The 26,469-nt window shown below is 37.3% G+C and overlaps 1 protein-coding gene across 6 annotated transcripts in view; it reads right to left on the bottom strand.

Moving 5' to 3' along the window:
• Positions 1–2,205, bottom strand: part of LOC116480299 (uncharacterized) — a 36,033-nt gene extending 33,828 nt beyond the window's left edge. For 4 of the 6 annotated variants that reach the window (XR_009209488.1, XR_009209490.1, XR_009209489.1 and 1 more), the window contains exon 1: positions 2,069–2,162. Coding sequence is in view for 2 of the 6 variants with exons in the window: in XM_058426985.1 (XP_058282968.1) it covers positions 2,069–2,079 (11 nt within the window). In the remaining 4 variants the exon portion in view is untranslated. Of the gene's footprint in view, positions 1–2,068 lie in introns of all 6 variants that reach the window. The other 2 variants (XR_004251249.1, XM_032172269.1) reach the window with 1 other exon arrangement.
• Between the last annotated feature and the right edge of the window lie 24,264 nt (positions 2,206–26,469).

Genomic DNA, 26,469 nt, shown 5'->3' with positions numbered 1-26,469 from the left:
ATGCCAAATGAAATTGACAGTGTTTTAGGAAGGTGGGATGAATAAGATTCTTGTTTCATGATGTGCAGAAATGTGATTGAAGAAATACTGGCATCGAGGAAACTTTTATCCTTCCCTCTCTCTTACTCTCCCCTTTCCTTCCTTCCTTCCTTCCTTCCTTCCTTCCTTCCTTCCTCCCTCCCTCCTTCCCTCCCTCTCTCCCCTCCCTCTCTCTTTCCCTCCTTCCCTCCTTCCTTTCCTTCCTTCCTTCCCTCCCTCCTCCACTCCTTCCTTCCTTCCTTCCCTCCCTCCCTCCTCCCATGCCTCCCTCCCCTCCTCCCTTCCTTCCTTCCTTTCTTCCTTCCTTCCCTCCCTCCTCCACTCCTCCCCTCCTTCCTTCCTTCCTTCTTTTCTTCCTTCCTTCCCTCCATCCCTCCTCCACTCCTCCCCTCCTTCCTCCCCTCCTTCCTTCCTTCCTTCCTTCCTTCCTTCCTTCCTTCCTTCCTTCCCTCCATCCCTCCTCCACTCCTCCCCTCCTTCCTCCACTCCTTCCTTCCCTCCCTCCCTTCCTTCCTTCCTTGCTTCCTTCCTTCTATCCCTCCCCCATCCCCTCCCCTCCCCTCCCTCCCTCCCTTCCCCTTCCTTCCTTCCTTCCTTCCTTCCTTCTTTTGCTTTTCACAATTTGAAGATTAAAGTTTAAATTGTATCCTGGGTGTAGGCTGGGTGTGGTGGCTCACCCCTGTAATCCCAGCACTTTGGGAGGCTGAGGTGGGTGGATTGTCTGAACTCACGAGGTCAAGAACTGCCTGACAACATGGTGAAACCCCATCTCTACTAAAAATACAAAAATTATCCAGGTGCAGTGGCACAGGCCTGTAGTCCCAGTTACTTGGGAGGCTGAGGCACGAGAATCTCTTGAACCTGGGAGACAGAGGTTGCAGTGAGGCGAGATTGCACCACTGCACTCCAGCCTGGGAGATAGAGTGAGACTGTGTATCCAAAAATAAAAAATAAAATTAAATAAATAAATAAAAATAAGTCGTATCCTGGGTATCACTCTTTAGGCTGTCTCTAAAATCATTTTATAAAGATTTACTAGTTGAAAAATAACAATGCTGAAAGTAAAGATTATTTTATATGGAACAAATAAACCTTTTGTTATAGTGTACTAAAAGAGTTTTAGCAAGTAGAGAAAAAATGAAGTTTACAATTCTGCATAGAACTACTATCCACTTTAAACTATTGTTTTGTATGCTAATTTCTCCAAATTAATACACATTTAATTTTTAATATTAAAATCAAGTATCTTGACGCTGTTTGAGATATACAGAGTTGGCTAAACAAATAGAGCTTCTATCGCTCCTTTGATATTCTAATCCCTTACCTAAACACAATTCATTTCTTAATTATAGGTAGTAGTAAATGGAAGCTATAAATAAGTTTTGTACACGTTTATGAAACCACAATGTACTTAATCTTGAAAATTTAAGATGCAAATATCAGTTTTTAAAAAGTGAGAGCCAAGTTATATACTAATATTAAAAAAAAATTTCAAGAAACCTGCAAATCCCCAATTGTATATTGTTTAATTATCAGCATGTTTGAGAAACAGTTACAAGACAGCTATGAAATTTAGGAGCGAGGAAACAAATGTTGGGTTTGGGCCTCTATTTAATCTAATTTGTGGCTTTAATGAGCTGGTATAAGTCATGTTTTTATGATAGTAATTTCATTTAAACTGAAACACTAATAGATATTACCTTTCAGCTATCTTGCGTATTTTTCTCATGAAAATCACAAATGCTTTCTTGAAGAGTCCTATGTCTTTTAGACATACCATTACTAAAGGAGTAAGCCCACCTCTCTCCATCACAACAATGATCACAGAAACTGCATTGCATTTGTAACCAAGTATTAGGGGAGACGGTGGCAGCTGAGTTTGCTTCTCTCTCAAGGCAACCATAATCAGTAATGCAGGCTGCATGACTTTATGTCTCTAAAGGAAATTTAATCTGGTAACACTATCTACGTTTGTTTGGCTTTTTTCTCTCACTCAACTAATGATGAAGGTTGCTTTTAATTTTCCTACCTTTCAGACATGTCTTGCAGGTGCAAAAAGTCCTCTTGCCTTCATAAAGCTATTTTTCTGAAGACATTTTTCATCATGTTCCCTGGAGGGGATATGAGAGCTGTCCACCAAGAATCTGCAGCCTCTTTTGGGGGTCTTCCATGGATTCACTGTGACCAAGGAAACAAGCTGTTACCTAGCAACAGGGCCCTTCAGGAGGTATTGTTACCAATCTCTCAGAGCTCGTCAGAGGAATTCCTGTGCTCCTGGAGCAGCTTTAACAGGGATCATTGTTTCTAGGGAGTTGTCTAAACTGTGATATAACTGAACCTCAACTACAGAAACATAAATGTTAGCAGAGGGGATAAATGTCCATAGCATCCCTGGAAGGTTCGCTGTCTTTGGTTCCATTATTTTTTGAATAGTTTGCACTGGCTTGGGTTTCTTGAAGTTATACTTGTGCAATATATCCCCCAGTATTTGGTTTCTTGCTTCTCTTCTGTAGAAAAAGAAGCAAAATGGAAGATACCTAATTCATGCTTGAAGTTTGCTCAAATAAAACTCCTATGATTTGAAGACCAGGAATTCTGCCTTGTTCATAACAAGAAATAAATAATACATATTTATTTCAAAGCAAATTTTTTACTTTTCAGAAAAAAAAGGAGTATATGTATACTCACTTATTGATCCAACTATCCTGCTCTGAGTGTCTGCTATGTACATAGATAGCATTGTGAATTTTTAACTTCATGAGCTGATAAAATGAATGTCCTCTAAACTTGAAAGTTGTATGTCTCCTTTCCCAAAAATAGAAGAATGAGCTGTGTTTCTGTGTACTAAGAAATTGCTGTCTGCCCAAATCATAGTAAACTCTCCCATAGTCTTTACTGCTTCAGAGAAAAAGATATTTAGGAAACCATTTTATTCAAAATCTAGTTTCAAAACAAGATAATTTGCATATCTTGGAAAAAGCATCCTGTTTCTTTTTATTATTTTTTTCTGTTCAGTAGTAATCTATCTATGGACTAAAAATGTTTCAGTAACCTTACTAATGTGTTCATATCAAAAATTGAAAATACATTCTCCTCTACTTTGTTTCTGTCAGGAATTAAATTTTACATACAAACTGCTTCAGGTGATAGCTTTAAACCTTCCCAATCCCCATCAATAGCTTCCTGAAACTCTCCTCTCTTGTTTACTTCTGCAAAGGGTAGCTTCTTTAAAACGTGATCATGTATGAGTATGTATTCGTTCACTTACCCTTTTTTACTTTTAATCAATGTCAGATACCAAGAGTTGTGTTAAGAAGTTGAGTGTAGCCTGCAACTAACTACACTTGGATCTTACTGATCCAGAAATAGTCCCCATAGTTAGAGTAGTTACTTATAAAATGGTCATTAAAGTGAACACAGCACATATACATCATCTATACTGCTTTTTGTTATGATTAATATTGGGTATGTTCTGATAAATCCATCATTATTATAGAGAAAAAAAATTACTTTTTTACCAGTTTTTCCAAAGACAGATCACAAAGCTCAAGGAATTTAATATTCTTGTAATGGACTAGATAATTCAAACTAGCCCATTCCAGAAGAAAAACAGCTGGGAATTAAGTTAATCCACTTGAAATTGTTTTACAATAATCAGAACATTCAAAACCTCAAGGCTCAGGATCCCATAGATCAGAGCCCACCTTTTTGATAAACTCTTAGTAAAGTCGTGGAGACTAGAAGCGAGATAGTTTGTGACACATATGCTTCCCAAAAACTAGAATAGATTTTTACTGAATAGTGGTATATCTGATGGTATATGTTTCTCAAAGGTCCAAATGTAATAACAAAAATGAAAAAAACTGCTTCAGGGTGAAACTTAGCAGAAAAATCTTCTATGTCAAAAAATATAATTTAACATATTTGCTAAAGATTCATACATTGATTTGTTTCTATCCACATTAGCATAATTTTTGTAAATGGAGTTTCACTGTTGTTGCCCAGGCTGGAGTGCAATGGCACGATCTCCACTCACTGCAACCTCCGCCTCGCGGGTTCAAGCAATTCTCCTGCCTCAGCCTCCCGAGTAGCTGGGATTACAGGTGCACGCCACCATGCCTGGCTAATTTTTTTGTATTTTTAGTAGAGACAGCGTTTCACCATGTTGGCCATGCTGGTCTCAAACTCCTGACCTCACGTAATCCACCTGCCTCGACCTCCCAAAGTACTGGGATTATAAGCGTGAGCCACCATGCCTGGCCCAAGTTAGTGTAACTTTTAAAAATTTTCAAATGCCTAAAATATTACATCTAAACTTTCTGGATACTTTTCCCATGATAAGGACAGAGATGACAAATGTTAGACATTTTCCTTTCTTTTCCTCTCTCTCTCTCTCTCTCGCTCTCTCTCTGTCGTGTGTGTGTGTGTGTGTGTGTGTGTGTGTGTGCCTATAAACCACAGAACCAATGTCATACATTTTCTTTACTCTTATCTTTTTTAAGCATCCTGGGAACTTTCCCAAGTCCAAAAATTCTAGACCAAGATTATCCAAAAATGAATAAAACACAACTAAACTTACCTTTTTAGCTTTATAACTCACAACAATTGATCCATACTCCTAACTGCTTTAGGCAAAAGCTATGTAATACTCCAGTTACTCAACTCTGACTTTGCTTAGAATTATCTCGGGTGCTTTTAAAAAAATCCAGTGTCCAGGCCCTTCCTCAACTAAACAAATAATATCTGAAGGTGGGTGGGGCCCAGGCATTTATAATATTTTAAAGTGTTCCTATTATACACTCTCAACTCCTCACTTACCTGTACCTACTTCTGTGGAGCAAAATGTGGTTGAAGAAAAACACACCATTAGGCTGGGCGTGGTGACTCATGCTTGTAATCCTAGCATTTTGGGAGACCGAGGCAGGCGCATCACTTGAGGTCAGGAGATCGAGACCATCCTGGCCAACATGGTGAAACCCCGTCTCTACTAAAAATACAAAAATTAGCTGGGCATGGTGGCAGGTGCCTGTAGTCCCAGCTACTGGGGAGGCTGAGGCAGGAGAATTGCTTGAACCAGGGAGTCAGTGATTGCAGTGAGCCGAGATAGCGCTACTGCACTCCAGCCTGGTGACAGAGCAAGACTCTGTCTCAAAAAAAGAAAGAAAGAAAAAGAAAAAAAGAAAAACGCACCATTATGCTGACTGGTCTCACTCCAAAATATATAACCACTCACCTCAAGGTATTGTCTGGCAGTCACACTAAATTCCCAGAACCATTCTCCAACCTGCCCCCGTCCCACCCAGTCTAGTAGATGATTTTCAGTTGTTCTTCCTTTTTTTTCTAATTTCCCTTATTTCTGCCTCTATCCTACTCTTGCCTAAACAATCAGAAAAGGATTTGCACAGGGTACTATCATGCATGTATCCACCTACTCACATCTACCTGCTCACTTACTCTACTTTCCCCTCTAACAAGTAGGCCTTATCAGCGCTTCCATCTTCATTTGTGGACTGGAGTCTGTCACTTCATCTGTACTCGAAGTCGTTAAACAAGAAAGTCTCTTCCTTCTCCATCATTAATAACTCTTCTTTACTGCATCATTCCCACAGCATATAAGCCTGCTGTAACTTTCCCATTGAAAACAAAAACAAAAGGTACCCTCTCTTGTCCCACTTCTCCTTTCAGCTTTCATCCCAATAGATTGCTTTAATGTCTTCCAGCATATGAGAAAAGCATTAAAAGTGCTGTCTATGCTTGCTGCCTCCAGTTGTTCTCTTCTGAGTCTCTTTTGAACTCACTCAAGTATCTTCAGTTCATTGCTCCACTGAAATTACAGTTGGCAAGGTCATTAATGATTTTCAGGTAACTAAATTCAATGGTCAATTCTTAGTCCTTATTTCCTTTACTTGAAAAGTACAGTTACTCTCTCCTTTCAGCACTCTCTTCGTTTGGCTTCTAGGACTCTACACCTCACCAGCTGTCTTTTTACTTCGTAGTCCCTTTTGCTGTTCCCTACTCATCCCCCACCAGCTCCTAACCTCAGTATGCCCAGAGCTCAGCCTCTAAACCTCTTTCTCTCTCAACTCAGTCTTATTTGGATAATGATCTTATGCAGTCTCATGGCCTTAAAAACCATCTATATGCTAATGACTCCAAAATTTATAACTCCATCCTAGATTTCTCTCCCTTGAATCTCAGACTCATATTCACCTGCCTACTTGAAATTCCTCTTATATGTCTTAGATGCATCTCAATCTTAATCTTCCAGAAATATACCTTTAAGCCTCCTGTCCAAATCAGCTGCTTTCATATCTTCTGTCTATTCAAGCCAAAAATCTTGGAATTATCCTCAACTACTCTCTTTCTTTCAAATCCCACGTCCAATCCCTCATGAAATCCTATGAGCTCTACCTTCAAAATGTATTCAGAATCTGATCACCTCCCTTCCCTTCATGGCTAGCCTGTTATGAGACCCCTACATTTATTAGTATCATTACAGCAGCTGCTTTACTGGTCGTCTGCTTCAGGCCATACCTCCCTACAGTCTATACTCCATAGCACTCACAGGGATTCTGTTAAATGCAAGTCACTCTTCTGATTAAAATACTTCAATGGTACCCCATCACACAAAGAAAGAACAGTATCCGTACAATGGACTACAAAGCACCAATGTGTCTGATTTTTTTTTAAATAATATCTATCTCAAAATTGTAAGCTACTTTTGAAACAACCACAAAACAATCAAGGTTTAAATTGACTAAAGTTCTTGCACAACTTCCAAGTTGACTAATATCAGTTAAGAAATGCTAAGCATTTGGTACGTGTTGTTAGACAATTAAAAATACTTTTTTTTTCTCTTAGGTCTTAGGATCTGTTAAAATAAGGAATTTGGAACATGAGCTGTTAAAAAATAAAGGCTGCCATTTACAAATACCTCTTGCAGAGTATGTTCTTAATATTGTGAAATCAAATCAAAATATAGAACTTGGGGACGTGGCCTACCTAGCAGTCTCCTAATACTATACTTCCTTCAAAAATGATACAAAACGAAAAAGAAAGGAAAAGTATATCTACAGAAAAACCAAGCACTCAGTAGATCTTGAGAACAGAGACTAGTAAAACTTCAAAATAACCATGAATTTAAACGTTTGGTATGTCTCGCATGCACCAGCTTCAGCCTTATCCCACAGGAAGACTAGGGCAAACCAAGGAAAACTATGGGGAGGACAAGAAAGGAAAGAGGCCTAAACTCAATCTAAAACTATCAGAAAGTACCATGAAAGTGTTCAGGCAAATCAGAGCACGAGCTACAGGGAAGAGACTTCAAAGTATGCAAGATGTGAAAGCACAGGCTTGATATAAAGGGGCCTTTTTTGAAACACAGCTTTTGGGAGAGAATAAAGGCAAAAAAAATAGTGAGACATACTCTTTGGCAACTGGGAGGTTTTGATGGTTAATTTTAGGTGTCCACTTGACTGGATTAAGGAATATTTTGAGAACTGGTAATGCCTTACTTCTGGGTGTGTCTGTATGGGTGTTTCCTGAGAAGATTGTCATGTGGGTTGGTAGACTAAGTGGGGAAGATCCACCCTCAATATGGTGGGCACCATCTAATCAGCTGGGGTCCCAGAGAGAATACAAATGCTGAGTCTGGCTTTAAGTGGGTACACTCTTCTCCTGCCCTTGGACTTCAGAACTCCACTTTGGATTCCAGGACTTACACCAGTGATTTCCTGGGTTTTCAGGTCTTGGGCCTGGACAGTTACACTATTGGCCTCCCTGATTCTGAGGCTTTTAGACTTGAACTGAGCCAGGCTACCTCCATCCCAGTGTCTCCAGTTTGCTGGTGGCTAGTTGTGGGACTTCTTAGCTTCCATACTTTCTTAAGCCAATTCCCCTAACACATCACCTCTTAGGTATCTATATCTGCTTATGTATCTATATCTGCTTATGTATATGTACATATCCTAATGATTCTGTCTCCGGAGAACCCTGCCTAATGCAGAGGTGAAGAGGAAAAGAAGAGAAAGGAAAATCTTGAGGTCTTGTAAGGCAAAATAGAAAAAACTATATTAGAAGACTCACAAACCCTCCTGTGTTAGGCAGGATAATGGCTCCCCAAAGATGTCCCCATCTGAATACCTGGAAACTGTGACTGTGTTACCTTACACAGCAAATGAGAAGTAAGGTAGCCAACGGAATTAGAGTTGCTAGCCAGCTGACTTTAAAATAGGAAGATTTTCCTGAATTTTCCAGGTGGGCCCAGTGTAATCACAAGTGTCCTTAAATGTGTAAAAGGGAGAAAGAAGAGTCAGTGTCAGAGTGATGTAATGGAGGAAGACACAATTGGTCATTGCTAACTTTAAGAGGGAAGGATGCCATGAGCCAAGGAATGCAGGAAACCTCTAGAAGCTGGAAAAGGCAAGAAAATACCTTTCTTCTGAGCCCCCAGACCCTCTCAACACTTTAGACAGAGTTATGCTTTTATGAGCTTTGTAAATGGGCTTCTGCATAAGAGTTAGATTGACAACAGCCAGTTAGTCATTAGTAATTCCCATGGAAATGAAAACCAACAGTTGAGGGTGGGGGAAGGGAAGATTCAGAACATGGTATCAAAAAAGGGCAGATTGATTTGTAGAATAGGGTAGTGAGAAGCAAGGGGCACTGGGAAAGTGAAGCATGCATAAAGAGGCCATGTGATGGTGCTCAATAATGAGTACCTACAAAGCAAGGCTACAGGGATGGCCTTAAATACCTCTACCAAAGTCTTAAACACATATGATACATAATTTTCTAAACTTCCCAATTTTTCTGTGATCACTACCTGCTGCTTTTGTAATCTGTTTGAAATGAAGCAGTTTTACAGAGCAGTGCAAATCTAGTTTTATGTCAACCAGACTAATTAGACAATAGCTTTGGTTTGGGGGGCAGGTGCCAGGTGCTCTGAAATGTTCAACTTCATGTTTCTCCCAATTCCAAGTCTCAGTCTGTTTTGAGACCCTGACAGTAGTAAAATGATTCTTACTTATCCTGACTGGACAGATGGTAGTGAAGGTGCTATATAAGAAACCAAATATTATTGTTCCTGGGACTAAGATTTTACCATCAACTTAATATACATTTACTGAGTAACTACAAGGCACCAGACATCGTGTTGGGTCCTGAGAACAGAGTGGAGAACACACAGAAGCAACCTGTATCTTCCTGACAATATGTACAAATCAGGCATCTAATGCTAACTTACATCAAATGCACAACTAATTGATTAAAGCTGTTATGTCTATTATGATAGAGGTATACTGGGTGTTTATTTAAGAGCTTATTGTAGGAAAAGGGCCTAATCTAATTTAGAAGTTTAAAAAATGACTTCTCCAAACAAATGGCTAGTTAATTCGTTTTCTTCTACTCTTTCTTCACATTGGTCATTACCTACTACCAAGTGACTGACAACCATAGTAGGTTCCCTGTCTGTTTGTTCACCACTTGGTATCTCTCATGTCAAACACAGAGTCTGGTGTATCATAAGTATGAATGAAGTATTAGTTAAATAAGTGCGTAAAAGTACAAATATCTAAACTCATCCTGCTCACGTGGAAGACGGAAACAGTTCACAGCTGAGAAATGATTCTTTTTTTTTTTTTTTCTTTTTTTGAGATGGAGTTTCACTCTTGTTGCCCAGGCTGGAGTGCAATGGCACAATATTGGCTCACAGCAACCTTCGCCTCCCAGGTTCAAATGATTCTTCTGCCTCAGCCTCCCGAGTAGCTGGGATTACAGGCATGAGTCACCACGCCTTGCTAATTTTGTATTTTTTAATAGAGACGGGGTTTCTCCATGTTGGTTAGGCTGGTCTCGGACTCCCCACCTCAGGTGATCCGCCCGCCTTGGCCTCCCAAAGTGCTGGGATTGCAGGCTTGAGCCACCGCGCCTGGCAGGAGAAATTATTCTTAAGCTGGAGAACACTTCAGAGTTAACTACTGGGAAATGTTTGTGCATTTACATATGAGTTACTTATAGAAAACATTTCAAGAGGCTTCTTTCAGTGGAAATTTATTTCAGTTCCTCCTTGACCTGGCAGCTTCAGAAGAAGAAGTGAGATTTTTCCTGTAACAGTATGAAGAATAACTGATTGGGAAACAAGACACAAACTGAGAAAAATTCCATGGTACATTCGTAACATAGATGTATGGATCCTGCCTTATAGTCCAATCTTCGGGGAGAAAATAATCAAGGAAAAAGCATTTATTTTCTTCTTGGAAGATTAAATTGGAGATAAATTAAAGTTTTTCCCTTTTTTCCCCCAGGGTATGAATAGTTATGTTCTTAGTTATGTTCTTGGTCTAACAGAGTTTTGAGTACCTGGCCCAAGGCCTGGCACATAATAGCCATTCAGTGGTAGAGTGAAACCAATGAAGCAGAAATGCTTGGGGAGATTGACTTTTCTAATCAGAGGAGAAGATCTTAGCTCCAAGGGTAAACAGGCAGGCTAAGGGCTTTAGTAGCACTCATTAAAAAGCAGGCTAAGGAAGGACTACACCTACTAGAAAAAAAAAGAAATTTCTATTAGTTAGAGGTTTCAAATCCCCCCAAACCAAGACCGGTATCATGGTAAAGGCTAGGTTGGGGCCCTGGACAGAGTATGAGAATGTGCAGGTGGCATCCCTCTGGATTCAGAGATTCAATGGACCATGAGCGCTCCAGCTGCATAACTCATTGAATTGTCTTGCCAGTTTCTACACTGGCTCGACTGGGCATAATTCAAAAAGGAAAAGCTCATATTCATTCCATTCTTCTGGAGCTCTGTGATAGCATTTAAAAACACCCAAATGGGAAGTCTTCCACGTATAGTATTATGATATTTCTTCATGTAATTACTAAAAGATATAGATCTAATTGTTCTGTAATACTCATACCCATTTTATCCAGATGTTCAATGGATCTATAAATCTCCCCCTGGTATTCATCATAGTAACTATAGCAGAACCTTCAACTCATTAAAAAATGCTTTATAGTTTAGGCAGTAGAAGGAAGGCTGGCATCAAAACATTTTGATCAAAAAAGATGACAATGTAAAGGTTCAGTTGCGGCAGACAGTTTTTGGAAAGTAACTGGTAAAGCATTTACCATATCCTAAATTTGCACTCTTTGCAAACTTATGCACATATATTCCGCTTTCAGAGTAGTTTTCAAACTGTACACAAACAAAAAAGGTGGAAGATTTTTAATAAAGAAATTGCATTTACAGATGATCTGTATTAGAATATAATAGATCTCCAGTTACAGTCAATTACTACCTGTGTTGTACAAGAGATACCTTCTATTTTAGTTGCTAATAAAGGGCTACACAACTCAAAAAAAAAAAGCAGGCTAAGAGAAATCAAAACTTGAACTGGAAGAAATTGTTAGGTAATCATAAATTGTTATTCAGTAAATATTGTTACTAGGTAATTGATACCAGGTTATAACAACTGATGGAAAGTATGAGGTGGACCAAGTGCTTGTCATTTTACATTTTTTAAATATCCTTTCTTTATATGAAATTTTATAACATAAATAATTATATATACATATATTTGCATGTGCATGTTTATATATGTATGTATAAAATCTAGTCACAGATTTTTCAAGATTTAACTCAATTAACTTATTACAAATTCACTGTAGAAAAGCAGTAGTTTCCAATTTTATAAATATGCAAAATTTTAGAAAATTAATTGACATCAAATTTACAGTTTCTTATTTTCCAAATAAGGTAACTAAAACAATAGAAATATTATATATTTCATCATCCACTTCTAAAATGAAAAGATATATTAGTTAATCCAAATATAAAAAAAACCACTATCTTAAAATAAAGGCTGATTGTTTAAAGTAACATAATGTCTCATCATGAAACTCGACTATGTTTTCTTTGTGTTCCTTGTTTTCCCTTGGTTTTGCCATTGCTAACTGTGGACCAGCCTTTGGGACTTCGGCAGCCACAGCTCTGGAGTCCATTCTAGAAAAGAAACAGGCCGCTGAAGTAGGAACATTCTATTTATTTAGCAGATTTATCATCCTTGAAACCCACAGAGGGCAAAAAGGCACATCATACTAATGTAACTCACGTGTTGTGGTATGATAACATCATGCCTATGCAAAGGATTTATGTGAGATAGGAAAAACAGTTTTCTTGCTTTCAGATAAGTAATGGCATAAATTAACAACAGGTCTACTGTGAAGACTTAAAATGTGAATGCAGAATGGTTTTGTTAAAAGGTGCTGGAGAATAAACTAAAGCATTTTTAGGGTTGCCCAAATCTGATGTTACAGCACTGCCGATTCTTGGAATATTAAAATTTTTCTTATACAGATATAATCTTGTTGAGACTAACACAAGCTAATTGATAAATTCTAAAGATTTTGCTGTCTACAGTGGAAATGGCAACTAGCCAAATGCCAAGAAAACTCACTTTTTAAAATTTTTATTTGCGAAAACTATGATGCAATATTTGCTAAGCGTTTCATTTTGTTTTGCCAAAGGCTATTTAAATCTCTGGCTTCCCAGCCTTCTTTACAGGAAGGGAGCTTAATAAATGTTCAACATGTAATGAAGTTGCTCTCTACTTTATACTTCCCTGTTTTTTTTGTTTTTTTTTTGTTTTTGTTTTTGTTTTTGTTTTTTCTTTTTGAGACAGACTCTCTCTGTTGCCAGGCTGGAGTGCAGTGGCACGATCTTGGCTCACTGCAACCTCCGCCTCCCGGGTTCAAGTGATTCTCCTGCCTCCATCTCCTGAGTAGCTGGTACTACAGGCGCATGCCACCATGCCCAGCTAATTTTTTTTGTATTTTTAGTAGAGATGGGGTTTCACCATGTTGGCCAGGCTGGTCTCAATCTGTTGACCTTGTGATCCGCCTGCCTCAGCCTCCCAAAGTGCTGGGATTACAGGTGTGAGCCACCGTGCCCGGCCTACTTTAGACTTCTTTTATTGCACCCTAGTTTGAATCTCCAAATTCTAGTCAATAATACCGATGTTCGCCTATATCACATCAACCTTCAAAAAACATTTATTCCTAGAAACTTATCATGTTTTTGTTACTTTCCTGTTTAAAGTCAGTTAACCTGTCATAACCAGAAAAATCACTGCTAAGTGCTTATTTATAATCCCTAACAACGAGACTCCATTTGTGACTTTGTTGTGTTGGATGTTTTTCAGATTACCACCTGCTTTATATTTTAATGTGAGCTATCTGGGCTGATAGAAATCAATCTAAAGGCAAACAAGTAATTTCACTGAATCTGAAATCATTTTAATTACCTGAAACTAACTGGCAGCTCTGAGAGAAATGAATAAAAAAGATTATTATGATAAATTCTAAACAAAACCCCAAAATTGTATTTTAAATAATTTATTATTATTTTATTCAGTGAATTACAAGGTTCACTGTTCACTCTATTTTCCATTGGCAAAATTTGATAACATAAATAAGATAAATGAGGCCAAAATACCAAATGGTCATTGCTTATTAAATTATAAGATAAATCAATTTTTATAAAGAGTTTTCATCTCAGTCTAAACAAAACTATGTTCAGGTTGGTTAAAAATTCTATCACCATTCACAGGCCTTTTAGCACTTTAGCTTCTACTGTGTGTGCTAGGCACTGTGCTAAGTGGTAGAAATACAGTAGTGAACAGGTCAGATTTATTCAAGGAAGAAATATGGTGAAGGTGAAAGAAAGAGTAGGAAATTATTAATTAGCATGAAAAGTGTTACAATAAAAGTAACTAGAACAGTATGGAATCCCTTAGAAGGGACACTTGATCAGCTGAGGTGGAAGAGAATCAGAGAAGGCTTTCTAGAAGAACTATTATCCAATCTGACACCTGGAGGTTAAGTAGGAGAGAGGCAAAGAAAGGGAAACAGGAGAAAGGACAATACAGGCAAAAGGCAAAGGCTGGAGGTGAGAGAGAGCGTTGCAGTTTGAGTACCTTTGGTAGTTCAGGGTGGCTAGGACTTAGAATGAAAAAGAGAGTAACAGAGATGAGGCTGAAGACACAAGCAGAAATTTGTGAAGATTTTATACGTAGGGTGACAATGTAAGTTATCATCTGAACAAAGACCCTTTTGAGAGTTGAGGGGGTGCTAGCAGAAGATCCTGGAGCTAAAATCATAAACTTAATTGTCTCAGGCAAATGGAGATACGTGCCACTTTATGAATAAGTTTAACTTGATTTTTATAGAAATGAGAATTATTAGGGGGGTTTAATAATGAGAATGAATTATATGATCAAAGTTGTGCTTTACCAAGATCACCTGACTGCATTGCAGAAAATGGATTGAAGGGAGGAGAACTGGAGGCTGGAGGCAACTTAGGAGAGTCTTGCAAAAGTCTAATAATTATACCAAGAGGATACAGCATGGGGGAATTTGAGAGACTCTTTAGGAGTTGTTACTGGCATAACTAATTGGACATGGAGAATTAAGGGGGAGGAAAAATCAAAAATGTCATTTCAGATTTCTGACATTGACAACTAGGAAAATGGTAGTACCATGCACTGCGATGGGGCAGGAAAACCTTTACTTTAGAACATGTTGGGCTTGAGGACCCTCAAGAACACCCAGATAGAACTATCAGGCAAATGTACTGTATTATGTGTTTGGAACCCAGAAGAGAGAGAGAGAGAGAAGTTAGGGACAGATGTTTTAGCGGTTTCAAAATTTTTGAAAATGGAAACCGTGGGACTGGATCAGATTGCTTGTAGAAAATGTGAAGAGTAAGGAAAGAAGAGAGGTCAGGACCAAATTGTGAGGAACACTAACCTTTAACGGATAAAGAGGAGAGTAAAAAGAGAGCCATAAACAAGACTGCGAATGCCTTGAGAGATAGAAACAAACCAAGTAGGATGCCTCAGATACCAGAGGAAGAGTGTTACAGGAAAGCATCAAAAGCTGCGGGAGGCATTAATACGAGGTGACTGCCTCCAGTGATCTTGTAAGAGCAAATGTAATGACATTAATGCAGAAGCCAGAAGGCAATTTCCAAAATGTGTGTGTCTTGTCTCATTCCGTTTCCCCTTTCTGTAACTCTTTCCACACTTTTAACTCTTTACCTCACTCAGTCCTTTTGGTCCTTCAAGATAATTAGACCACATTGCTCCCTTATCGTTTTGTGCTTATCCTCATTGTATCCCTGTATTGTACGTTTGTTGAAATAATAATTTATTTGTTAGTTTTCCCAATAGGCTGTAGGCCTCAGAAGACAAAAAATGTTCATGATTATATCCCCAAGTCTTAGCATAGGACTTGCCATAGATGTGAGCTATTTAGTAAATGTTTATTGAATTAATCCAAAAGGAGGCAACTATTCCTGAAGGTCTATAATTCAATATGAAGTGGTAGTTCAGGAAGAGATTGCTCTAACACAAAAAAACAAGTAAAAACAAATTTTATTATAACTACACCCATTTAACTATATCTACAAACTAACTCATCTACATTTAATTCTTGTATTTCCTTTCCAGCTCTTTGAGTTTATTTGTAATAAGAGAGCTATTTCATTAAATCTGTATATTCAGAATTATAAGTTAAAAAGGCTTGCAAATTCAAATTTACTCACTATTTATTTCCTGGGCATCTGTTAGTACAGGGTAAGGTTTGTTGAGATGTAATATTGTTTTATTGCACTTAAAGAGATCTACTAAATGCTTATTTTTCAAAAGTTGTAATAATTAGATTTTATGAATTTTCATGCATCACAGACAAAAGTATGATGTCATATTTAACAAAAAAGGCAATGAAATGTCATCGAGATATTTATAGGGCGATCAGTTACCTGTCAACAAAGTATAATTCAAATCTCATTTTGAATTTTGTCTGAGAAATTATTATGACTAAATATAGAATTAAATATATTTTGTCTGTTTTCTTTTTTAGTAAGTTAAATCAAAGGTAGAAGTAAAAGAGCAAGAAGAAAAAAATCTTACAATTTAAGTCCTAATCCTATTCACCTCCAATAAAACTAATTTCCAACCACATTAGAAGAATAACAAGATATATTTTTAAAAATTTAAATACAAGGATGTTAGCAAAAGTCATCTAACTTTAAAATAATAATTTAGATGCCAATCACATGGAAGTAAACTAATAAAGTAAATAAACGAATTACTGAGAAATGGAGATTCTTCCATCCAATCCTCTTTCTTCCTTTCTTCTTTCCTTCCACGGTATTTACTGTATCAAGAAGTGAAATAAAATAGTTGAGTTAGTTTTGGGCAATATTTCAACTCTTCTGGGAGGAATGAAGTACATATGCAAGTATGAACTACAAAATATTTATCATGTAATTCACATAAGTTATGTGTACCTTAAGGACATTTTTTTCTGATTTTTTGCACAAGGGAGCCCCACATTCTCATCCTGTACCCGGCCGGCCCCACAAACTATGACCTACAAGAAGGGTATGGTGTCCTGAAAGTGAAGAAAGTGCTTTCCAGATGGGGGAAAAGGTCTGTCAACTGTGTCAAATGCTGGTGAGACTTGAGAGAGATGAAGACTCATAATTGATCATTGTTTTTGGCATGGAGACTATCTAATTAAGCTAATTCTATCAGCTTAGATGGTAAAGTATATGTGCATAATAGTTTAACTCTTGTAAAAATAAGGGAGGAGGTACTATACACTCACTTTTGCCTGTGACATTTTCACTTAAAGATATCGGTTTTATTTATTCTAACTATATCTGAAGTACAAATAAATTAACTTTTGTTTAATGACAAAATAGAATCACCCTAGAACTGAAATAATTTAAGAACTATAATTATACTTTGTTTATGTCTTCTGTTGTGGCAGGTAAACATACTATTTTATTTTTCTTTCTCTTTTTCTTCTTTCCTTTCTTTTTATTTTTCTCCTTTACTTTGAAGATGCCCACACTAAAAGGACTGAATTATTAGATCAAATCTGGTGCTAAAAATAATAGTTCATCAAAGAAAAATCTACATTTTCCTACTTTGTCTGCAACATGAAACGAGAGAGAGAGATGAAGTACAATGATTTGCCCACCTCCGTGTTATTGTTTACATAAAAATAAAAATTTCTAGTTTAATCATATAGTAGCTCAAGTCAGCCACTAGATGGCAGATGTTACCATAGTCAAGAAACCCTTTCCTCACAGAAAACTGTTTATAAGCTCGTTTAGAATAACAAGTGGCAGAGAAAAAAAATTCGATTGATTCATCCTCTCCATCCTTCCTGCTCTTGAAGAATTCATTTTGGGGTCGGATTTCTATGACAGTTTTCCTTGCTTAGAGATGGAAGGATTAAAACTTTCCCCTATATATAAGATGGAGGATTCTGAAAGTAATTCTGGAGACTTACCAACTCCATAAAATATAAAGTAGAATCACAAAACTGGTTAACAAATTGCATTTAAATGACTATGAAGATGAATGGCAATGTTGCACTGCAATGTTTTCAACCAACACCAAATGGATAACCCCACTGATGCTGCATCTTATATCTTACAAGGAAGGAAATGACATATAGATCAAAAAGCAAAACTATGTATTTACTTCTGTGTTGTACTAGTTATATTACATTTTTAAAACGTTGACATATCGTTTGTTCATTTGATCACAATGTTGGTTACTTATTCCTTATATAGCAATATGAAAGCAACATCAGCTTGTAAAATGGGAATCTTTTTAAGTTTATAAATACCCTAAAGCACAAGAAACATTGATCTTTCTCCTTTTTTTTAGAGACAGGGTCTCACTCTGTCACCCAGGCTGCAGTGCAGTGGCAAAAGCACAACTCACTGCAGCCTCCAACTCTTGAGTTCAAGCAATCTTCCCTCCTCAGCCTCCCAAGTATTTGGGATTACAAGCATGCTGATCTTTCCTAATAATAATTAAGGGCATTCTTGCTGTTTGATAATTTTGTGAAATTTTTTTATTAAAGTAGCTGTTGATATCTTGCAATATTTCATACCCAATAACTTTTTGTGGGGGAAGATGGGTAAAAATTAAAAGAATGGGAATTGATTAGCAAAAGGAAATTTTGGAACTTAAAAATAAAGAGTCAGGATCAGAAGATAAACCAAATTTCCTCCCCGAACTCTCCATCACTCCTGAGACACATGCCATGACATGCTCTCTCTTTGGTTTTCCTTTCATCTCTCTACCTGCTCCTTCTCAGTCTGTTCCTTGAGGTCCTCTTCTGCCTGTTTCTTAAATTCTTTTGCTCTCAGCTCTTTTGCTTCTCACACTTTACTATTGCTGTATGCACTCTTGAAGGATAATTTAATTCTTTCATCAACAGTGAATACACTGGTCTCTCTTCAAATCCTAGGAGTTCATATGGCTATAGTTGGGTTCTGGCATTAGACTGCCTGGGTTTGAACGCTAGTTCCACCATTTAATCATAGGTGATCTTGATAAATTACTTAACTTCATTGTCTTAGTTTACTGTCCTGTAATTTGAGAATGTTAATAGTCCTGCTATCTTGTTAGGTTAGAATAAAGCAATTTTCATAATGCATTTACCACGGTATCTGGCAAAAAGTGAAAACCTAATACATTATTCCATGTAGGGCTCTTTCTTAGAAAATAGAGCCAGGCCTACTGGATGCCTCCACTCAGATGTCTTATAAAAACCTGAAGACAATATATCCAAATCTTTTGAATCAATACCTCACTTACCTATCCCCAGATCAGGTCTCTTTCCTAAATTCCCTGCTCAAGTTAGTGGCAACAATAGTATGTAATTTTGTCTCTCTAATCTCTCATATTTATTTAGTCCCTACATCCTGTGGACTCTACCTGGTAAGTATCACCTAGGCTTATCTTCTTCAGTTAATTCCTATTCCTTAAGATTGTTTAAATCCATTCATTAATTGAGTGAATATATCGTCAACAGTAATGGGATCTGCAGACATGCTAATGAAGAAGGCAGTGAGGCCCTGTTCTCCCTGGATTTATAGACTACTGAAAAGAAGGCTGACATAAAACAGAGAAATTGCAAATAACTCTTACCTTAATTTGTCTCCTCAGCAATGCCTCACCTAGATTGTTAACATTATTTTTCATTCTCTCTTCTTTCTACCATATCGGTCAAAAATTGCCAGAATTTGTATCCTGAGATTTTGCTGAAGTTGCTTATCAGCTTAAGGAGATTTTGGGCTGAGACGATGGGGTTTTCTAGATTACAATCACGTCATCTGCAAACAGGGACAATTTGACTTCCTCTTTTCCTAATTGAATGCCCTTTATTCCCTTCTCCTGCCTGATTGCGCTGGCCAGAACTTCCAGCACTATGTTGAATAGCAGTGGTGAGAGAGGGCATCCCTGTCTTGTGCCAGTTTTCAGAGGGAATGTTTCCAGTTTTTGTCCATTCAGTATGATATTGGCTGTGGGTTTGTCATAGATAGCTCTTATTATTTTGAGATACGTCCCATCAATACCTAATTTATTGAGAGTTTTTAGCACGAAGCATTGTTGAATTTTGTCAAAGGCCTTTTCTGCATCTATTGAGATAATCATGTGGTTTTTGTCTTTGGTTCTGTTTATATGCTGGATTATGTGTATTGATTTTCATATGTTGAACCAGCCTTGCACCCCAGGGATGAAGCCCACTTGATAATGGTGGATAAGCTTTTTGATGTGTTGCTGGATTCGGTTTGCCAGTATTTTATTGAGGATTTTTGCATCAATGTTCGTCAACGATATTGGTCTAAAATTCTCTTTTTTTTGTTGTGTCTTTGCCAGGCTTTGGTATCAGGATGATGCTGGCCTCATAAAATGAGTTAGGGACGATTCCCTCTTTTTCTACTGATTGGAACAGTTTCAGAAGGAATGGTACTAGTTCCTCCTTGTACCTCTGGTAGAATTCGGCTGTGAATCCATCTGGTCCTGGACTTTTTTTGATTGGTAAGCTATTGATTATTGCCACAATTTCAGAGCCTGTTATTGGTCTATTCAGAGATTCAACTTCTTCCTGGTTTAGTCTTGGGAGGGTGTATGTGTCAAGTAATTTATTTCTTCTAGATTTTCTAGTTTATTTGCGTAGAGGTGTTAATAGTATTCTCTGATGGTAGATTGTATTTCTGTGGGATCGGTGGTGATATCCCCTTTGTCATTTTTTATTGTGTCTATTTGATTCTTCTCTCTTTTCTTCTTTATTAGTCTTGCTAGCAGTCTATCAATTTTGTTTATCCTTTCAAAAAACCAGCTCCTGGATTCATTGATTTTTTGAAGGGTTTTTTATGTCTCTATTTCCTTCAGTTTTGCTCTGATCTTAGTTATTTCTTGCCTTCTGCTAGCTTTTGAATGTGTTTGCTCTTGCTTTTCTAGTTCTTTTAATTGTGATGTTAGGATGTCAATTTTAGATCTTTCCTGCTTTCTCTTGTGGGCATTTAGTGCTATAAATTTCCCTCTACACGCTGCTTTAAATGTGTCCCAGAGATTCTGGTATGTTGTATCTTTGTTCTCGTTGGTTTCAAAGAACATCTTTATTTCTGCCTTCATTTCGTTATGTACCCAGTAGTCATTCAGGAGCAGGTTGTTCAGTTTCCATGTAGTTGAGCAGTTTTGAGTGAGTTTCATAATCCTGATTTCTAGTTTGATTGCACTGTGGTCTGAGAGACAGTTTGTTATAATTTCTGTTCTTTTACATTTGCTGAGGAGAGCTTTACTTCCAACTATGTGGTCAATTTTGGAATAGGTGTGGTGTGGTACTGAAAAGAATGTATATTCTGTGGATTTGGGGTGGAGAGTTCTGTAGATGTCTATTAGGTCCACTTGGTGCAGAGTTGAGTTCAATTCCTGGATATCCTTGTTAACTTTCTGTCTCGTTGATCTGTCTAATGTTGACAGTGGGGTGTTAAAATCTCCCATTGTTATTGTGTGGGAGTCTAAGTCTCTCTGTAGGTCACTAAGGACTTGCTTTATGAATCTGGGTGCTTCTGTATTGGGTGCATATATATTTAGGATAGTTAGTTCTTCTTGTTGAATTGATCCCTTTACCATTATGTAATGGCCTTCTTTGTCTCTTTTGATCTTTGTTGGTTTAAAGTCTGTTTTATCAGAGACTAGGATTGCAACCCCTGCCTTTTTTTGTTTTCCATTTGCTTGGTAGATCTTCCTCCATCCCTTTATTTTGAGCCTATGTGTGTCTCTGCACGTGAGATGGGTCTCCTGAATACAGCACACTGATGAGTCTTGACTCTTTATCCAATTTGCTAGTGTGTGTCTTTTAAGTGGGGCATTTAACCCATTTACATTTAAAATTAGTGTTGTTATGTGTGAATTTGATCCTGTCATTATGATGTTAGCTGGTTATTTTGTCCATTAGTTTATGCAGTTTCTTCCTAGCATCAATGGTCTTTGCAATTTGGCATGTTTTTGCAGTGGCTGGTACCGGTTGTTCCTTTCCATGTTTAGTGCTTCCTTCAGGAGCTCTTTTAGGGCAGGCCTGGTGGTGACAAAATCTCTCAGCATTTGCTTGTCTGTAAACTATTTTATTTCTCCTGGCACATATACACCATGGAATACTATGCAGCCATAAAAAATGATGAGTTCATGTCCTTCGTAGGGACATGGATGAAACTGGAAATCATCATTCTCAGCAAACTATCGCAAGGACAAAAAACCAAACACCACATGTTCTCACTCATAGGTGGGAATTGAACAATGAGAACACATGGACACAGGAAGAGGAACATCACATACCGGGGACTGTTGTGGGGTGGGGGGAGGGGGGAGGGGGAAGGGATAGCATTAGGAGATATACCTAATGCTAAATGACGAGTTAGTGGGTGCAGCACACCAACATGGCACATGTATACATATGTAACAAACCTGCATGTTGTGCACATGTACCCTAAAACTTAAAGTATAATTTAAAAAAATTGCCAGAATTTTTTCCTTAAAACTAAATCTAAATCTTGAAATACTATCCAAAATACTCTAAAAGCCCAGTTTTAAAATAATAGACATGATCAAATCATATCTATTTAAGTTATTAAGTTATTCAAAGATAGTCTAATATTAAGAAATCCATTATTATGTCATTAAATTAACGAGCTAAAGAGAAAAATTATTTGATTATCTTCATTAATGTGATAGACACATTAGACAAAATGTAATGCCCATTCATGTTAAAAATAATCAGTAAACTTTCTTAGCATATTACAATATATTTACATCATCCCAAAAGCTTTGGAAACTTTAATGTTTAATATTTAACATTATAATATTTATTCTTGAAAGGCAGGAACAAAGCAAAGATACCTACTATATCCACAACATTTAGCATATTGCAGACACTAACTGTATTAGTATACAAGAGCTGCCATAACAAAATACCTTAAACTGAGTGCTTAAACAATCGAATTTATTTTCTCACAGTTCAGGATACTGGAAGATCAAGGTGCCAGCAGGGTGGGTGCCTGGTAAAGGCTCTCCCCTTGGGTTGCAGGTGGCTATCATCTCACTGTGTGTTCCCATGACCTCATCTTTGTGTGCATGAGGGGACAGAGGGGTGTGTGTGTGTGTGTTTGTTGGGGGAGTGAAGGGGGATGCTAGATAGTATATTTCTCTGGTGTCTCCTCTCATAAAGACACTAATTTTATTGGATTTGGGCTCAACTCTTGTGGCTTCATTTAATCTTAATTGCTTCCTTACTCCAAATAGAGCAACACTGCGGGTTAGGGCTTTAATATATAAATTTTGGAAGGACACAAACATTCAGTGTTTGTGTACCTTGGTACACTAACCAATGTAATTATCAAGCATGAAAAAGCAATTATGGGCATAAGTTTGGGAAACAGAGGTAAAACTGTTTATTAAGAGAACATGTGATTATATATCTGGAAATCTCAAAAGAATCCATGGGGAAATATAATAAGCAATAAGAGAATTCGATAAAATAATGTTATAAAATGGCATGTAAAAATCAATAGCATATGTAAGTATATACGTATACATATATATAAACAAAAACAGTGAGAATATATAAATGAATAATAGATCTCATTTGTGATAGAAAATAGAGAAAAAAGAAGAAAGCACCTTGGCATCAGCTTAATCACAAGTGTCTAATATTTATAAGAGCAAAACTATAATGTGCTTTTGAAAGAACTAGTCACAAATAAATGAAAAGAAATACCATCATCTGGGAGAGAGAGAAGGAAATATCATAAAGACGTTAGTTCCTCTTACTTACTTAATACGTTTAATTTGATCTTAGTTCAATGTCTCTAGGCTTTTTTCTAGAGTTAAACAAGTTGATTATAAAGTTCATTAGGAATTTAAAAACAAGTAAGAAAAAGCAGATAAACTCTAAAAAAGAAAAGCAATGTTCAGGACAAGAGCTGGAAGAAAAAACTGTATCAGATTTCTTTAGAAAGTACTATAAAAACTTTATAATTTAAACAGTTCGATATTAGTACATGAATAGGCAGACTAATGAAAAGGTAGGAATTTCAGAAATAGATACAATCACATGTGAACATTTAGTATGCTTTATAGGTAGCATCTCAAATTGCTGGGTAGAAGATGGACAGTTAAATAAACATTGCTGAGATAACTGGATAGCCATATGGAGAAAGATAAAATTGGATCCATTTCTTACACCATAATCCAGGATAAATTCCCAATGGATCAGATATTTAAATCAAGGCTTTAAAAAGGAACTGTGCATGTATTTTTAAAAAGCAGTTATGAATTCTTCTATAATCTGAAAATGGAGAAACATTCCTTAATATGACTCAAAATCTAGAAACAACAGAAATAACATATTTTGTTATATAATTATTAAAATTTTTCACAGTAGAAATATAACATAAGTGAAGTCATAAATACAAATCATAGCATGGGAACAAATATCTTGCAAACTATACCAGAAAAGTTAGTAATACTGATACTCAATACAAAGATATTCATAAAACATAAAAAGTTTTAAAGATTGAGAAGAAAAATGCCAGGAACTCTATAGTAAAATGGACTGATCTGCAGAAAATTGATGATAATGAAAAAAAAAGGATTTTTCTTTTTTTTTCTTTTTTTTTTTGAGATGGAGTCTTGCTCTGTCACCCAAGCTGGAGGGCAGTGGTGCAGTCTCGGTTCGCTGCAACCTCTGCCTCCTCTCGGGTTCAAGCAATTCTCCTGCCTCAGCCTCCTGAGTAGCTGGGATTACAGGCATCCGCTACCATGTCCAGCTAATTTTTTTTTTTTTGTAGTTTTAGTAGAGACAGGGCTTCCCCATGTTGGCCAGGCTGGTTTCAAACTTCTGACCTCAAATGAACCAACCGCCTCAGCCTCCCAAAGTGTTAGAATTACAGGTGTGAGCCAACGTGTCCGGCCAATTGTTGTCAACCATATGAAAAGTTGCCCAACTTCACCCATGAAGGGATAGTTATTGACTCAGGGTGATGGTTACACGGATGTTCATTACCTACCTGTATACACACATCTGATTGTGTCACTCATCTGGTTGTGAGCTGCAGATGGCTTCTCAAAACCTGTAAGATAAAGTTCTAACAACTTAGCACAGCATTTAAGAATTTTTAGTCAGGATTCTGCCAAGTTGGTTAGCCTAATCCCTCACTGTTACCCAACTCCACATTATGCTGTGATCACATCAAAAGTTCTGTTATTCTACAAATTTGTTGTGTATATTTTTTTTCATACCATGCCTTTGCACCATGCTATTTCCTCTGTCCATGATGTCCTCTCCTTTCTTTTCTGCTTGGAAAAACCTATGATTCTTTGACTCAAATGTCAAACTTTCATGTGAAGCATTTTGCTTACTCCTTTGAGTTTCCACAACACTTTCTTCAGGCTTTGATTAAAGCACTTCTTTAATCAAAAGAAGTTGTGATTAGCAATCAGCTTTTATGTATGCCTTCACCATGGAGAGGTATTTTTCTTGCCCCAATCTCCCTAGCCAATTTCCAGTGCCAAGCAAGCTGCCTGGCCACAAAGAGACATATAAGAAATTTGTTGAATACAATAATTATTATGCAGTTGCCAAAGAGATGTCAGCATTTCCTGTACAAATCTTCTTTCAGGAAGATGTCAAGGGGAATGGAGGCTGGAAAGCAGATTCTTACAGATTATGTTTACTTAACAGCCTGAGTTTTGGCTGTTAGTCAGGAGTCTTTTGGTTACAGGACAAAAATTCAACTTGAATCAGCTCTGAAATTGGCAATTTATTTGCTTCTAAAACCACACCTTGGAAATGGATTTGGTTTCAGAAGCAGTAATTTTTCTCTCTGTCTCTCGTTCTGACACACACACACACACACACACACACACACACACAAGCACTCCTCTGCTTATTGCTGATTGCTGCCTTCATCATCTTAAGCCTATGATCTCCATGAGGCAACAACTGGCAACAGATAACTCTGGGGTCATATGCTTGCAGCATTTGCAACTAACAAGGAACAGAGCTACTTCCTGTCAGCTCTGGTTTAAAAAATTCCATGAAAGTACTCCAACTGCCCTGAGTCATACAAGTATCCCTAGGCTATTTTCCATGACAAAGAAGGTGGAGTATATGATTGACCCCAGTCTGGTACCATGCCTGTTCTGGGAATGGGATAATGTGATTGGCAGCTTCCATCAGAACTATATTTTGGAGGGCAAGAGGAGCAGCTTCCAAAGAGAATAAAGACTTCTTCTTGCCTACAGAGGGTAATTCTCCACTATAGATATGAAGAAAATGACAAGATGAAATATTATGTAATTTTTGTGATTAAAACTTTCATATTCCTGATATATAAATACTGTAATTCAAACACATTTTAAAAGTTTATCAATCAAAATAAAAAACTGCTCAGGAATCTCATTTGTACACTTTCATCTTTTGTTTTCTTTCTTCTTTCTAATTATTCTTTAAATAAGGATCTACCTAAAGAGTACAATTCTCTAACATGAACTTTCTAAATCTGATAAATTTTGTTCTTTGTCTATTATATTCTTTATTCTTTTACAGGGCCTATTTCTGCTAAAATCAAAGAATATTCAAAAAGAAAAGAAAAAACTGAAGAGAAAAAGCTTTTCTTATCTATGAATAAGTTACTGCTCAAGGATATTTTGAGAGTGGAAAAAAATGGAGCAAGCATGTCCATGTTCAGTCTTAACGGAATTTTCTAAGGGTACTTGTGAAGTTGTTAAACGTCTATATCCAGAAACTTGGGCTAGCTGGCAAGTATCACCACCCCACTCTGGGAACAATGTGACTGCAGGTAGAAAGGGTGATTGTGAGGTGTTACCACACTGGCTTGGTAGCCCCAACAAGCAGCTTTTTCTTGGACAAATATGATCCACATGTATTTAAGTGCCCATTATGTGCAAAGAATTGTCCTACAAGCAGTGGATGGATAAAAGAAAGTCCTCATGAGATTAACCCTACATAGGAAGAGAAATACGAAAAACTGCTGGGTAG

This window comes from Hylobates moloch, unplaced genomic scaffold (assembly GCF_009828535.3).
Source record: "Hylobates moloch isolate HMO894 unplaced genomic scaffold, HMol_V3 SCAFFOLD_13, whole genome shotgun sequence".
Taxonomy (NCBI): domain Eukaryota; kingdom Metazoa; phylum Chordata; class Mammalia; order Primates; family Hylobatidae; genus Hylobates; species Hylobates moloch.
Note: the sequence above shows the minus strand (reverse complement) of the source record. Positions and strands in the feature narration are given on the sequence as shown.